General features: G+C 41.8%; 1 protein-coding gene across 1 annotated transcript in view; it reads right to left on the bottom strand.

Moving 5' to 3' along the window:
• The window catches only part of svila (supervillin a), a 63,451-nt gene extending 47,084 nt beyond the window's left edge, over window positions 1-16,367 (bottom strand). Inside the window, 6 exon segments of the mRNA XM_042510894.1 lie at window positions 3,021-3,738; window positions 3,825-3,967; window positions 4,075-4,138; window positions 5,207-5,298; window positions 8,110-8,173; window positions 15,947-16,367. Coding sequence (XP_042366828.1) covers window positions 3,021-3,738; window positions 3,825-3,967; window positions 4,075-4,138; window positions 5,207-5,298; window positions 8,110-8,173; window positions 15,947-16,004 — 1,139 coding nt within the window. The 5' untranslated portion in view covers window positions 16,005-16,367.
• Window positions 16,368-16,836: the final 469 nt, after the last annotated feature.

The raw sequence follows: 16,836 nt of genomic DNA, 5'->3' as shown, positions 1-16,836 counted from the left end.
AGTCACACTGATGCAGCATAAAGACAAACAGTCTAATCAGTTCCATTAAGCCCAGGGCTGAGCTCGACACAATCAAGGAGTGTCCGAAAGTCAGAGTACAGACAGAGAGAAGGGAAGAGGAAAATACAGGAGGGAGAGAACCTTTCAGAAACTAAATATTGCCTTAGACCATTGATACTCAAGTTATGGCCTGTGGGAAAAATCTGGCCCCTGATAGGGTATCAGATGGCCCCCCAAACATTTTTGAATTTGCTAAAAAAATGAAGTCATTCACACTGAAAATTGTTTTTGTGATTTTAGTATACACAAGGTGCCAGAGTGCATAAAACAGCATCAAAATAGAGCTTGTTGATCCAAAAAATGCCAGTGGAGGATCCCCTGCACCCCCCGACAGAAGTCCTAGCTAAACCCCCAATGTCCTAAAATCCCAGAGATGTCCAAACATTTTAGAAATGTTCTAAAATCTCAGAAATGTCCTTAAAGCTGAGAAACATCCTGAAATCCTGTAAATGTCCTAAAATCACAGAAATGTCCTAATATCTAAAAATATCCTAAAATCTAAGAAATGTCCAAAAATCTTAGAAACATCCTGAAATCCTAGAAATGTTCTAAAATTCTAGAAACGTCCAAACATCTGAGAATTGTCCTAAAATCTTAGAAATGTCATACAATCCAAGAAATCCTCTAAAATACTAGAAACGTAATAAAATCATCAAAATGTCTTAAAATTAGATAAATGTCCTAAAATCTGAGAAACATGCTACATCCTAGAAATGTCCTAAAATCAGAGAAATGTCCTTAAATCCTAGAAATGTCCTAAAAAAAACTGGCAAATGTCCTAAAATCCTAGAAACATGTATGGGGCTGCTGCGACTGCCCTCTGGGCTAATGTCATTATGCAAAAGTGGCCCCAAACAAAACAGGTTGAGTATCCCTGCCATAGACCAAAAGCTGTACCAGACAGGGACGTAACTAAACTGCAGAGGTCTTTGAGGGTCCACTCAGTTCTGAGGAAACGAGAACTGACCTAGGACCCAAGCCGACAGGTCGACAGGATGCACCTACCTACACACAGTCATTTTTACCTCCTTACAAGCTAGTCACTGGCTATTCATGGGTGGAGATGTATGCTAATTGCTGACAAGCAGGGGCACACACTCAGTTTATGATTGATTGGCATTCATGAAGACACACACGTGCCTATGATCAAATCTGAGTTTCCCATGGTGCTCTTGAATCAGGTATAGGTTTTTAGCACCAAGGTGTTTTATGTGCAAATCTACACAGATTTACCAAAATTTCATGAATGAGACCCATTGTGTTCAACAGTGTCTAGTAAAAGAAATAGTTTCCAAGGTCAAGAAAAAACATTTAAACTCCAGGTCATTACGTGGGTAATAAAAAAGGATGAGTTTTGTTCATAACATTTTACTTCTACGTGCCAAAAGTTAGCCATTCACGTCAGATAGGATTTTGACGCTCATTTGCGATTCTCAGAGAAAAGGGAACGGGGATGCTCTCCTTTCCCATCAGGCCTCCCTGGTCTTGATCAAGCCCAGCTGTGGGTCACTGTTCTGACCGTGGAGTCACACTGAACCGCCCGGTAACACAACACCCTCCCTGCACCGCAAACACACACACGCTGGCCAAGTTTTGAAACCTGAGAGATGGATTTAGGAGCAGTGAGAGGGGGAGATGCAGACGGGAACATGGGATACAGAATGACAGCGTAGTCGTGGGTTGAATCATCTTCATCTGTTCGTTAGCAACACGGACTGCAGGGTCAAATCTGGTCAAAACCTGGGCCGGGCCAGCTGATTGTTGCGTCACAAATTAGGAAGAAGAGCATGCTGATGCTATCTGTGCTATCTGTTTCGGAGCCAGAACACTCCTTAGCACTGTTTGTCTGCATCCGCAACAAATCTATCAGCTTTAGATGAAACCATTAAACTTTTAAGGATATCCTTTTAAAAGATAAACATTTGCTGCCCCTTGAGGTATTTAAAATCAGATGATAAAAGTGCTTAATGTTACTTTTTGAGGCTAAGCCTTTTTGTCATGTTGTGCTTTGAGTGCCTTATTTTACAGTACAGTGTTGGGAAAAGCTCACTATAGGAATAAACATACCTTATGTTCACAGTAATGTATTTTAATTAATGCAATTATTAGTAATGTAACAATTAGTGTTGATCAATCTTATGCATTCTGGTAGTTGTAGGTTTTCTACCTTCTGAGCAAAAGTGAATATCACAGTCCTTTCTCTCTGTTCTGTCTGGTCATGTTGCACCAATTTCAAAAATATTTGCATCTTTCTACTGTAGAGAAGGCCAAGTTATATGTGAGGACTCTTTTTATATCTTAGAAATACTTCTTTGAGAATGTGGGATCAGCTACAGAGCCAGCGCGCCATCCAAACATCCTCGGAAACAGCTCTTCCTAACAAAATAGCAACAGCTTGGCCTGTCAGAGTACCTCTGGGAGTTTAAAAAGTACAACACTTTGCTTTTCCCAAACAGATCCACCTGAAACCTCTGGAACACAAGCACAGCATTTTATATCAATCTGCGCTGTGATTTACAAGCCCAGCTGTGGGTCTCAGTGATCTCCGCTCAATGATTGTTCCAGAACGAGCTCAAGTTGCCTGAGCTGGTATGAAACAACAGTCCTGCCAACAGGACAACCTTGGACACGTTTTGACAGGAGGGACAGAGACAGAGATGGACGGAGGGGGAGTTGGTTTGATGGATATCCCTGTTACAGCAAGTCCATCCATTAAAGAGAATGATACAGCAGTATTCTGGTCTACATGGGGACCAGGCTTGACCTCTGTGGGTTTGAGGGGAAGCTGTGGTCTGGACCCTACAGGGGGAACGGTCTGCTAATGAGATATTAAAGACAGAGCACAGGAGATGGGCCATTTCACAGAAAGACTTAATATCTACTCTGCTGACTGAGTTTGTGAAGGAAGGGAAAGAAACATGTGGGATAAAAATGGATGAAAAAGTGACGAGTCCACTCACCCCTGTCTGCTGAGGATGTTGTGGGCCTGCTGCTCGATGAATATGTCCCCAGGAGAAGCCCCGTGTTTCGGTGAAGAGAGGGAGGTGTGTCTGCTCAGCTTGGGTGAGCTGGGTGGAACCCCTGTCACAGAGTAGTCCTTGTTGGGCGCCCTGGCAGCTGAGGACAATGATGTCACATCCATGTACGAGGACGGAGGCTCGGGAGGAGCAGCTCTGCGTTGATTCTCCAGGTTCATCAGCCTCTCCCTCTCCGAGAACGAGTCCACCCTGGTTCTACCCGTCTCATAACCCGGGTCGGGGTGCTGTGAGGCCGAGCGTGCTGCCCGTGGACTAGTGGCAGAGGTGCTGGTGTGAGAACTCAGGGTGATGTCCCGACTGTCCTCCCCCACTGAGTCCCCTCTGTTTCGTCTCTCTGAACCTTCTGACTCCTTACGGGTCCGAGTGTAGCGGGGAGGTTGCTCCGGCTCTGGCTCCTGATCTAAAGAGATGCCGTAGCGTTCTGCCAGTTGCCGGCGTCGCTCTGCCTTGTAGCGAGCAATGCGTTCGGCCTTGGACTCCAGCTCTGGGGCGCTGGGGGTGGAGCCTGAAGTGTAGACAGGCTCAGTGTGGACAGAGGACTGAGGGTCAGGTCTGCATCGAGCTCTGGACTGTCGCTCTGGAGCCTTCACCTGCATTTCTGGGCTTTCGAAGCCCTCCATGCCATAGCGCTGGACTGTAACTAGAAAACAAAGAGAACTCAAGTCAGTTATCGCCATAGAGACACAAAAAGGAGTCAAAATTTTGGAGGTGCTGCACTTTTCTCACCACCACAGGGCTCAAAGGGGTCGGAGGCCCTGGTGTATCTTGGTGTGTCCTCCTCCAGAAGCCTGTTGGCCACCAAGCTGGGCAGCAGAGACGGATGCACCTCACCCTCTATGCCTTCCAGCCGCCGAGCGATACGCTCCTTTCTACACACGGACAGGAAGGAAGAAGTACATTAGGCATGTTATTATCCTACACAACATTATCATTATAAAAAACAGACTTTTTCATACACTTACTACCCCCCTCTCACCTGTTCATTTCCCAGTCACTTGAGCTTGTTGTTATGCCTTCAAATCGTTTCCTCAGTTCAGAGACTAAAGAGAGAAAATAAGAAACACAATATTGTTATGGATCAATAAAAGGAAAACATCTGTCTTAGTCGTGTCGTCTTAATCAAACCAAAGCATTCCTTCGAAGAATATTTCAACCACAAAAACGGAGAATCCAAAAAAGGTGAACATTCTTCATAAATTGATGAAACAGGAACCACATTTACCACTGGATAAATCAAACTTGCATTACGCCACACACACAGAAATATAGAAAGGCAAAACGCTAAGTCAACAAAGCTTGGGTTGGCTTTCACTTTCAGTTTTGTTGGCAAAAATGTATTTACAAACATTAAAAAACATTCCTGCATTGTATATTGTATATCTTTAACTAGACAACAGAGAAAAAGTTTAATTGTGGCCTCTGATCAAAAAATGTATGGAATTAACATTATTGTTACAGTAACATAAGTAATTTCAACCAGTGCAAACATGAGACAGCACTAGCTAAAAATGAGGAGCCTGCTGATGTTATCAGAATGTTTCGTACATGTGTCTGTGCTGGTAAACACGAGGTGAGATTAATGGTTTAATAAGATATTTGCTCAGTGAATCCAGGTATTATTACACAATAAGTTTCACTACTGATTGCTGGGCCTAAGGGATATTTGTTCATATGGGCTTATTGCCCAGAACATCATGCTTTTCAGTGACCAGTTTTGCCTTTCCATCTGATCCATATCAACTGGTCCACTTTACAATTTCACATCCACAGAGTCTTTCTTATTCCCTTATTCACAACTTGTAAAAAGTAAATAAAAAGTGGCCTTAACAGCTTGTCAAACTATTATATTCAGCATCCAGTGGGCCACAAACCTCTGCAGGACCATTTCTCTTTATTGGAGTAAATGGAGCTGAGAGCAATGTTTCATTTTGTACAATATGTGTGAGCACTCTGTGTAGAAAACTGGTTTTTAGACAATTCTTGACATGAATCCACCTGGCAGAGAGGCTGCTGTTGCACAACAGTGACTTTCAAAAAGCCTGGGAAAGTTGACATTGTGAGGGCCATTTGCAAAGCACGCAGAAATAAAGAAAAAAAACCTTACTCACCTTTGGGGAGATTGGCCAAGAGACTAACATCTATATCCTTGGTGCTTTTTGCTGGGTCGTCTTTTTCGTCGAAGGAGAATTCTTTCTGGAAGCTGAGGGGTGCAGGAAAAATACAAAGTGTTATTGAAACGGGGGCTGTGCTGTGGGAAAGTGTGGGGATTGTTTAGAGAGAGACAGTGTAAGCAGTTGAAAGGGGCTCCACTGAATAAATCTGGATCTCAACAGTCATCCAAATCATTGCTAAATGTTGTTGGAAGCAGGATCGGTTTGAATGATGTTCAACAATGTAGTCAATCAGCCGGTGGATTATGGATGAAGCCGCAAAAACAAGGAATTAATCATCAACAATACATTTGGATTCAAATCTGCAAATTTCCTCAAGTCTGCCCTAAATATTTATCCAGAAAGGAGAAGGTTTAACCCTCGTCACACCCTCACACATATACACAGCAAATTTCTCTGGAACATACTGAAGTCATTTGTGGATGTGATTCAAAGCCACAAAGTCTCATTACAACTATTAATGAACTGGCAGCAGATTACTGATGGTAGGAAACAGGCACGAATTGGGAAAACATGACTTTGCTTTGTCCATGCCAGTGACTAGGGGTGGGCGTTATGGTTTTAAAATAATATTGCGATATTTTTAGGCTATTCCGCGATACACAATATATATATCTTGATATTTTTTAACTAATGTTAACAACTAAAATACAAATTTACTTGAACTGCAGTTACAATAAAGTTAAATAAAGTAGCTACTGTCATGTAATAACTGTTATAATAACATTTAATAAAATATGGTTATAAATAAGTTAAAGTACTTTTATAATGAAATTTTATCAGTATTGTTAGAATTTAAATAATCAAAGTGGGACCCATGGTGCTTTTATTTTGAAGGACATGGTTATCTCAGGCCGGAAGTGTTGATGTTTTTGCTGTAGACTTGAAGCTTCATAAAGCTTTAGCAGAAAGTTAAACAGATACTGCAGCGCCTTTAACCATGAGGATTCATTCACTGTTGCAAATCGCAATTGTGCTCCACGGTTGCAAAATGCAACTAAATAGTCACACGCTTGAGCTCTGCAAAAGCCCTGCTTTGAGTGTTTGTCTGAGAGAGTGCGAGAACCCCTACCAGTGACCACAGAGGGGTATACACACTGATATACATCGCAGATTATTTCTGTCATAACAGCATCTGCTTTCATGACTAAAACATCAAATTCTTATGTGGACAATGTGTTCAAGTCACAGCCACATCCACACACAGTTTAGCAGCAACTTGTCAAGCACTGTGAACCAAGTGTCCTCCCTACTGTAGAGAAATCTCTCTAACTGGAGACTAATGTGTAGACCTGGTGGTGTATTTGACACCCAGCCAACAGCATGATGCTGAGCAATCCTTCTAACACTGCAGCAGGGGGCTTTTACGCTGCCATGCAGCAATGAGCTTATCTTGTAGTTTCTCACTGAGCTTGGACACGATCCCGGTCTTAAAGTCCACAGCTTTATCTGATATCTGCTATCTGGATGGTTCCACAATCAAAGTACTACTCTAAGGATGTGTTTAATGGAAATCTCCATTTCAGTCTAGTGGGAGCTCAATCAGTCTTAATGTGTGTTTTGGAAAGGAAATAGCACATTCTCCCTTTACGAATGAAAAGTTCAGTTCATAAGCAATAAAACACACTTGCTAAGTTCAGTACATGCAAGGGGTTTTGCTGCTACAATGTTACTTGCTCTGGTGTGACCAGTTGCTTATGATGGCTAAAGGCCACCACATACTTTCTGCATATGTGTGTCCATAACGGTAGGCATGACATTAATATCATCATCCAACCATGTTGGCAAGTGTCCGCACTAGCTGAACCCATGTGAATGTCCACGTGCAGTGAATTTTTTGTGACAGTGTAGACTGTTAGTATAGCAAGGACACTGACTGTGCATGCTCGAGTTCCAGAAGAAGACAAGAAAGAAGACAAAAAATGAAGAGGAAGACAAAGAAAAAGAAGGAGAAGAAGTGGGAGGAGCAGGAGTTGGAGAAGAGAGAGAAGACAAAAAAGAGGAGGGGAAAGAAGATGACAAAGATGAATGAGAAGAAGCCAAATGAGGAAGAGGAGAGAAAAAAAGACAAAAAAGAAGAAGAGGGTGGAGGAAGAGACAAAAAGAAGACAAAGAAGAAAGGAGAAGAAAGGAGAAGGAAGAGCAGGTGAAGGAAGAAAAGAAGACTAAATATAAGAAAACAAAGAAGACAACGAAGAAGAAGGATGAGGAGACAAAAAAGAAGATGATGGAAAATAAGACAAAGATGGCAAATCGGACGCTTGCTTTGACGAGAGGTTGTGCAAGAAAATCTTCCGTACCCACGTTTGTACAAACTCATCTTGAAAGACACACAAAGACTGCCAAGCGGCAGGAAAAGCACATGCACAGAATGCCAAACTGACGCACATCCTTCATTGTTGAATGGATGAAACCGCTACAGGGTTGCAACTATCCACGAATGTTCAACGCAGAGAGTAAAAAAGCAGCCTGGAACTAATATGAGTCAAGACTCTTAATGCAGAGAGGAGGGCAGTGAATGAGGTCAATGTGTGTTGATGATGATGATCTCATTTGTTTATGGTGCTTAACATTAAAATCTCAAAATTACAGCTCCCATGTGTAGGATAATTATGTGGTTGTACAATCTTTAAAATCCTTCTGACGGCATACATTTTTGTTTGAAGAAAAGTTATTATTGCCACCACTATTATCAAAGATACACAGCAGCTTTAATGTGATGATGATTTACTAATGTCAGATCTCTTACTGTATGCGGACCTGAGTTGTTACTCACTGGGTATAACAGCTGAAAACCTGATGAAACTGGTTTAGACATTACATTTTTTAGCACGTCTTACCTCAAGGCTCTCTTCTGTAGCAATCTGGGGTTGCTTAGTTTAATGGGGGTCTCACTCCCGAGTCCTGTGGACAGGAAAAAAGTGTCAAAATTAGTAATGTCACAAAGCTCATTCCCCTATTTCACTTTTAAACAGCAGAAACTCAAGTTTTTAACCCCTAAACACCTGGACCACAATCAGTTTTCTTGTGCTGCTTTAAGATGCCTTTTACAAGCATTATAACCTCTAAAAACTGAAACAAAAATTGGTTTCTTTAAAAAAAAACTTGGGGTAAAAAGGCAATTTGACAACAAACTGCAAGAAATTAGGAAAAGATGACAAGAAAATGGCCGGAGGTCTGTTGTTTGTTCGTTTGTTTTAAAAAAAGGGAGAAATGGAATTATTAGAGGTGTATTAAAAAATAGGGGAAACTTTCAGAAAATATAATAATATTTACATGTTTTAAATCATGTCACAGAAATATGTACATGTGTTTGTATATTAGCACATTTTTTTCAATTAATTCCTTTTCATTTTAGTCTTGTTTTTTTTTATCTTTTTGTGCTCAGTTTCAGGTCTTTTTTTTTTTATTTCAAATTATTTTTGAGTAATTTCTTGTCAAGTTGCTCATTGCCTTTTCCCATTTTTTTTTTAAACAACAGTTTGCTCAAGTTTTGAAGGGTTAATGAACACATTGTAAGGAGAAGCAGTGGGCCTGTCTGCAGGTCCTTGGCAAAGGACCACATTAATTAAGTGGACTTCCACAGAGAAAACAAATGATGTGGAAAACAATAATCTGCCTGCCTGACTGAATCGCATCAAATAACAAGTGATCTGTGTAGTTAAAAAGGCTTGCAGCCCCTCTAGCCCCCACAAACATCAACAAATCATTACTCTACTTGCACCCAGAGACAGTGACTGTCTCCGTCTTAAGTATCAGTCTATGTGCCGCGCCTGAGGTCATAGCTTCGAGGGTTTGATAGAGGACTGACTGTGTGTGTGTCACTGAGACGGGCGCTGTGAAGTCTGATCGCACGTCAAGGTTGCAGTGCAGCTAGGACGATGCCAGGAGGAGCCAAGCACGTCAGCGCCACTGGGCAGCACTTTAAACCCGCTATGAATACAGATAGGGGACAGCATGAAGACACAGAGGAGCCATAGTGTCCAATATACCAGGGATACTCAACTTGCTTTACTTTGGGGCCACTTGTGCAAAATGACAGGAGTCCTGGGGCCAGTCGCAGCAGCCCCACATGTTTCTAGGATTTAAGGACATTTATAGGATTTTTGGATGTCTCAGATTTGAGGACATTTCTTGGATTTGAGGACATTTCTCAGATTTTAGGACATTTTGGATTTTAGGATTCTGCCAGGATTTAGGGCATTTCTACAATTTTAGGACATTTCTAGGATTTAAGGACATTTTTAGGATTTTTCAATGGTTCTAGGATTTTTGGACATTTCTCAGGTAGTAGGAAATGTCTCGGATTTCAGAGACATTTGTAGGATTTTATGATGTTTCTAGGATTTTAGGACATTTCTAGGATTTCAGGACATTCCTACGATTTTTAACACATTAGGGGTTCAGCTAGGATCTCAGTCAGGGTGTGCGGGGGACCCTCAACTGGCACCTTGCGTATACTTTAAGTACAAAAACAACAACCAGCACCCCACCAGGGGCCAGATTTGGCCCATGGGCCATAAGTTGAGTATCACCGCAATATACCAAACACACTATTATGGAGTTATGTGACCAATTTAACACACAAGAGTTAACAATCAAACCTAATAGAGTCTGGTATCTATTAGGAAAACGGCCAAAGTCAGTAAAGAAGGGCAAAATGTGACATAAACACCTGCCTACACAGAAATATGGCCTCATTACTGAGAAAAAGAGCATCAGTGGGTATTAAACATCATAAACAGTCTTGTGAGGAATGCGAGTTCTGCGGAACATCCCTTTAAGGAATGACTACTTCACTCCAAACCACTAAAGTGTGGTTTTGGCTGCCCTCGGACCTCAGCGTGGCGAGAGCCGTGCAATTTTGGGACAAACATGTGGTCCCACTTCCATCCCATCCGAGTTCACCTCAAGGCCACATGACACCCCCAACCCCACTCCCCCACTGCTCCACCCAAACCCCTAAACTCTCCCCCGAGGCCGCCCAACCTTAGCCCCCCACCATTCCTGATCTGTTAGTCCTTATTAAGGATGTTTGGGTTGATGCTTTAAATCCCTCCTACTTAAGCAAAACACCATTTGAGAAGAGAGACGGCTTATTTTGAGAGGGCGGTGTGTCTGGATGTGTTTGGGGATAGTCGTGTATTGTTTCAGCTGGGTGGAATACGGCTGGTGAAAACACGGCTCATTCCTTACAAGCCTTGAATGATAATCCTTGTAATCTGAGCCGATTGTGTTGTCGTTTGAAAAAGATCCAAAAATTAGGTTGACAACATTCTAGTAGATATTTCAAGGTAGGAAACACTGGTTGGATAAGACTTGTCTCTCTAGGAATTGAAGGAACGCAGCCAATTTTCCCACGAACATCAGAACAAATCTGCAACCACAAACCTGAATCTGGAGAGCCTAATAAAATCTGGGCTAAAAGAACTTCCTCAACACATAAAATTTCACATTAAACCCTTTGAACCTTTTACATTGTTGCTCCATTGTCACATCTATCTAGGTTTTCAGTATACCCAAAACAAGCCTTGGCTAGACCTGCCATGTAACCTTATTTTAGGAGTAAGTTGAGCTTTATAGAAATACCATGATTTATCTTGCAAGTGGTGCAATACATGTCCTAGGTTGTTCTTTTAATTTGAAATACTTTAAAAGCTGTTCCTAGCTAGCGCTGGACATCAATAAGATGTCAGAAAGACACTGGACTCTTGTGCTGGATGGATGTTACATATTGATGGAGTGAAAATCGGCTTGATAATGTTTTAAATGTCTAACAGTGTTAGAACCTAACATTGCATGGACATTAAGATTGTGAGGTTTTGCAGATGCTGGGTTTTGTTCTTCATTCTTTCCAACTAAATGTTTTTTAAAAATTCTACGTAAAGATGATGTTGGCATGAGACATTTGGAAGACAGATTTTGTTACAACATAACTTAAATCCAACAAAATATCAATCTCATCTGTCCTCATTATTCTGCGTCAAACTGACATTGGCATTATATGTCCTGACACTGATTTTGATAACCCAACATCAAAAAAGAATTTCAATTTAACATAAACATCTAACGATGATGGTGGCCAATTTGGTTTGGCCTGAGCCCCATTTTTTTAGCCTGCATTTCTTTACATTCTGGTCATCAATTCCATAAAATGTCCTGCTGTATTAGATCCATATAGAAAAACATCAAATGGGTTGCTTGTGATACTGAAGGAAGCATTTAAACATGATGATCTTAAGTTAAAAGGCTATATTTTTTCTATTATTTCTGTGCAGATGTATGGACTTCTACACTAAATGTACGAACACCGAGTCTGTATTTTTCATCTGACTGAACACCGACAGGCACATGTCCCCATGGCTAGAAAAGCCAAGTACGCAGCAAAGTAAAGCAACTTCCTTGTCAGCTTGCCAGCTGATTTACCTGCTGTTCCATGTGCATGTGAGCATATTACTGAAGTACTTGCAAATGGGATAGTTCTGCAAGTTGCAAGAATAAAATGATTAAGTAGACAAGGTGCAGTTTTCATTGACTACCATTATATGACAAATGAAGACTCCAGTTGTAGACAATTGTGCAACAACTGCTTTACCGTTTGCAGATCCTGGACTTCCCAGTGAATTACTTTCTTTGCTTACTTCTCTCACTCAAAGGAAAGCCTTTGCAATATTTTCTGGTAAATGAGGATTTTTAGAAACCTGCACCAGGCTTATACTTTTTGCCTCAATCAACAAGTTTTTGCCAGAGTGTGTGTTTACCGGATCTCTACAGTGCAGGTGGTGAGCAAAATGTTATCATGACCAATAGTCATAAAGGTCAAGTATTTAAGACTAACACTCAATTTGACAAACAGCAGAATTCTTTCCAAGTAAGAATGTGAAACAAAACCAGATGCTGAAGCACAGGTTAATGAGCTGCTAGTGTGAAAATAACAAAAGTATTTGTCCCTGTGGGGCGGCAGAGTTCTCCAAAGCCCGGACCTGTATTCCTTTTACACCTCACACAGCCTATATGTCGGGGCATGCGGGCCATCCAGGCCGCCTCGATGCATTCGTCATTCCAGACCCAGGCATAAAAACCTCCACAGTGATCACAGCTGTGGCAGAGCCTTTGATGCTGGCTGTAATCTACAGAAACACTATGGTTTCTATAGCCTCGAGGGAATGCGCTGGGAATTCCTCCACACTGTGCCCTGTGTGCGCTGATGAGGCTGTAAAAAGCAGCTCAACACTGATAAAACATGAGGATAAAATGATTTCATGATTCAGTGGAGTGTCATTCAGGCTCTGACGTGAGGAAAGTCTTTTATGTACAGGTATCAAAGGTGTGAAAGACTCTATAACAAAGTCTGTCTTTTTATAATTCACAATAAAAAAATAAAATGATTCACACTGGGAATTGTTTTTGTACTTATAGTTTACATAAAGGTACATAAACAGCATCAAAAGAGAGCTTGTTTATCAAAACAAAATTGGCAGTGGAGGATCCCCCACGCCCCTAGTCTGGTCGTAGCTAAGCCCCTAATGTCCTAAAATCCTAGAAATGCCACAAAAACCAAGAAATGTCCTAAAATCCTCGAAATGTTCTAAAATCTAAGACATGTCCTAAAATCCTTGAAACTCTCCAAAATCCCAGAAATCCTAGAAACACACGAAAATCCTACAAATGTCCTAAAATCCTACAAATGTCCTAAAATCCTACAAATCTCCCAAAATCCCAAAGTCCTAAAATCATAGGAATATGGTACAATCCTTGAAATGTCTTAAAATCCTACAAATGTGCTGAAATCCGAGAAAAGTCCTAAAGTCCTAGAAACATCCAAAAATCCTTGGATTGTGCTAAAATCCTAGAAATGTCCTACAATCCCAGAAACAATCTAAAATCTTAGAAATGTCCTAAAATACTGGCAGCATGCTAAAATCTGAGCAATGTACTGTAATCCTAGACACATCCCAAAATCCTCGAAATGTCCAAAAATCTTAGAAACATGTATAGGACTAGCCCCGGGCCTCCTGTCATTTTGCAAAAGTGGCCCCCATGCAAAACAAGTTGAGTGTCCCTGCTATTGACAAAGGAGCTAAGTTGTCTCTGGGAATGCTCTGCCCCGACAAATCCAACTTTAACCCAAATCTCAGGTCAAAGTTCCCAATTAGAACTGGTTACAAATAAATGGGGTTCACAAGAAGACTTGAGTGGATGTCAATCAAACAGCAATGCTTACTGTAAAAAACCCAGCGTGGTGACTATAGAGGCATCAGGGGCCGAGCATATGTCCAGATACAGGATTAACTCAGATTCCTGGGATTACAGCGAGCCCAAAAGGAAACGTGTCACTCTTTAACTGTTTGCATTACATCACACTACAAGTGTGTACGTGCATGTGGAAGTCGTAACGTCCCCCCCGACAGTCGCCCCCTCCTCTGCCTCCCCACCTGCCTGCTGGGAGACTCAAATTGTAACTAAAGCTTTTCTGAGAGAAGCTTAAGACGTAAAGCATTAAAAAAACAGATGGAGAATCAGAAATGAGGTAAAGCCGTGTCTACAAACAGTAGGTTTGACAAAAGGATGTGACAATAAGCCAATTATGTCCTTAACACTAATAACAATGAGTCCTAGCTCAGGCTCTAATTTAATTCTGGGGAGGAAACAGAGAGCAAAAGATGACTACACTGACACATTTGAACCCTCGAACAAACCTCAACACACACCCTCCTTCCCTGAAAAACCAGTCTCTCTGCTCGTGTAAAAGCCTGAAACTGTGGGCCACCTGTTGTGGATTCCCAGACAGTTCAGCGTGGAGAAGCCAGATCTCAACACTCACTTCTCACTCAGGAAATATTAGAGAAGGGTGGGAATGAGACGCACTCTGAGCAGCAGACATAAACCTGTGGCTTGTGCACAATATAGCGGGATGATATGATCTCTAAATTTACCTTAGCAGCGATAACATGCAATGATATATATTACAATACACGATATTTCCTGAATCATGCTGACTCATGCTTGGTTTGATTACAGTATGACAGAACTTCTGTGTTATTGTCCAGTCACCACAGAAAGTGGCACAATGAAATCAAACCCCATTTTGTCATGAAAGAAGAGGTTAGAGATGCTTGGTGACATATGCTGCCTTTTCAGGGCTCTCATGATCTTGTGGTTACATGAGAATACATGTACAAGATATGCTTGGCATTCAAGTGGTTAAGTTGTCAGAAAATGCTGCTAGGCAACAGCAACACGGATGCTACTACTGGCGTCTAAAAGCCACTAAGGCTAACAATTTAGCAACTACAGCAAATACAAAGGCACAATGACAAAGGGAAAAAATGAAGCCTTTGGGAATATCAGCATTTTCCTTAGGCTTATAATAAAATTAGGGAAGAAAAACTGTATTAAATTACTATTTAATACCATCCTTGGTCCTAACAAATGTTTAACTATAATGCATGCTAGGCGAGTATACTAACGTTGATAATAACGTTATTTTTGATTGCTGACTTGACGTCATATGCATAAACATGGAGGGCAACATGTTAAGTGTAATATGGTATTAGTTTTAACTGCTGTCCATCTAGAGTGACCTAGTATAAATATAAAATATAATATATAACATGTGGACCACATAAAAAATAAAATAATATATAAAAACATTTCAAAAAACTTAAACAGTTATCAACCTTTTGTCTAAACACTAACAGCATTAAAATGCAACCCATCTTCTCTCCAGTGTCCATGTCGTTCTCAGTTTACGACCGTGAAGCACATGAACACAACAAAGTCGGAAGAACGACTGTCCAAATCAGAAACTACGACCTTTTCGACATCACATGAATGCAGCGCAAGTCTCTAGTGCCCTTGCTCTATAGGCCCAGTGATATGGAAGATATGGGGATTTTTGTACCAAGTTGAAGTTTAGTGGCTTAATGCACCATTAAGCATCTTTTACAGGAATGAATGGGGCAATGCCCCAAACACTGTTTCCAGTACTCTTTATGCATCCATGTAACTGTCATGATAGCTTGCTGTTGGTCAACAGTGCAAATTTGAGAGTGAACATTCACCAGAGTTAAACACAACATGAACAAATTGCACATATTTACTTTGCCCTTGCAATGGAATTTGTCTGGAGCAATTCCATTAAAACAAACTGATTTTCCTGAAAAATGTTGGCATTTTAAATGTTGGTGTGACTTAGTCTTTTAGTCTTTGGCCTATGACTGAAGGTTTTAGGATTTATATGTGAATATTTTATGATGCGACGAAATCTAGGTCGATAAAAGTGTAAAAATGTTGAAAATTCAGTAAATTTGGTTCGTTATTCAGCCCCACTGGTAAAGCCAGAGAATAAATCCATATATGCAAGTCCACTTTCCTAAATCTGAGTCCAAGTAGCTGCAGAGCCTCGAAATAGCTTCTTCCTCAGAACAGCCCCCTGCACTGTTAGAGTCCCTTATCTCTGCTACGTAGTGTCCTTGGAGGCTACAGCTGCAGTGCAAGGACAGCTGGCTGGAAAGCAGGACAGTGAGCAGAGAGGACGGGAGTCTGCAGTTTGTTGCCTGCCAACTTCTAAGAGCTCAGATTCCCAGCTCCACAACCGGAGTAACCTGTCCCCCCGAGCTCCCAGCCTGAGCTCCAAATCTCAGCTGCAGAGCCCCCAAAAGTCGCTGCTCTTACCTTGGCTGCAAAACTTGACATGAGTCAGGTAATTCGAGATCCACGGGTTCCGATACATTTTGGCAACAAAGTCGGGGGGGGAGAGGGTCAAATTGATGAAAAAGACGGGAGCTGCCTGAGAGATGATGCAGCTACAAAAGCAGTTTGTCAGTGCTCTGGGACAGATGGAGAGAAAGAGACAGAGAGAGAGAGGGGAGTCAGGTAGCGTTAGAGAGAGGCAGAGGAGGGAGGGAGTGGAGAGAGACGTCCCAGCCGCAGTGCCGGTACAAGTCGAGGTCCTGGTAGGGGAACGGAGGAGTGGTGAAGCTGTGGCTGTTAGATCCTCCGCTCTGGTTCCTTTAGCTAACCAGCACCCATTACAACAACCTGTCCTGCAGGGCTAAAAGCTGCTCAGAGAGGGCTAAGCTCATTAGCAAGCAAATTAGGCCCCATCCGTACTACAGATTGGAGCTAAGTGTCCTGCATGCTTCAGAATGAGCTGCACAGAAAAGAGGAAAAGAGTGTATGTGTGTGTCTGAGAGAGAGAGTGAGAAAGAGAGAGAGAGAGAGAGAGAGAGAGAGGGAGAGATAGTTAGGAGTATCCCAGGAGAGTGCTGCCTTCCCTTGGCTCGCACACATGAGCGGGATGCCAATGAAACCGGTGCATAGCGTCAGAGAAGGAGGGGAGAAGAAGCGCAGGCAGGGTGGATGGGAGTGGAAATAAAGTGAGCAGGGGAAGAGGAGAAAGTTAAAATGACCCTCTCAGCCAGATGAGAAATTCCAGTCATCTCTCAGCGGGGACAAAATAAAAAGAACAGCATGGAAAGAGAGAGAAAGAAAGGAGGCGGAAGGGACGAGGAAATGGTAAGAAAGAAAGAGAAAGAAAGAGTTCTGCAATGTCCACTATCATT

This window comes from Plectropomus leopardus, chromosome 21, assembly GCF_008729295.1.
Source record: "Plectropomus leopardus isolate mb chromosome 21, YSFRI_Pleo_2.0, whole genome shotgun sequence".
Taxonomy (NCBI): Eukaryota; Metazoa; Chordata; class Actinopteri; order Perciformes; family Serranidae; genus Plectropomus; species Plectropomus leopardus.
Note: the sequence above shows the minus strand (reverse complement) of the source record. Positions and strands in the feature narration are given on the sequence as shown.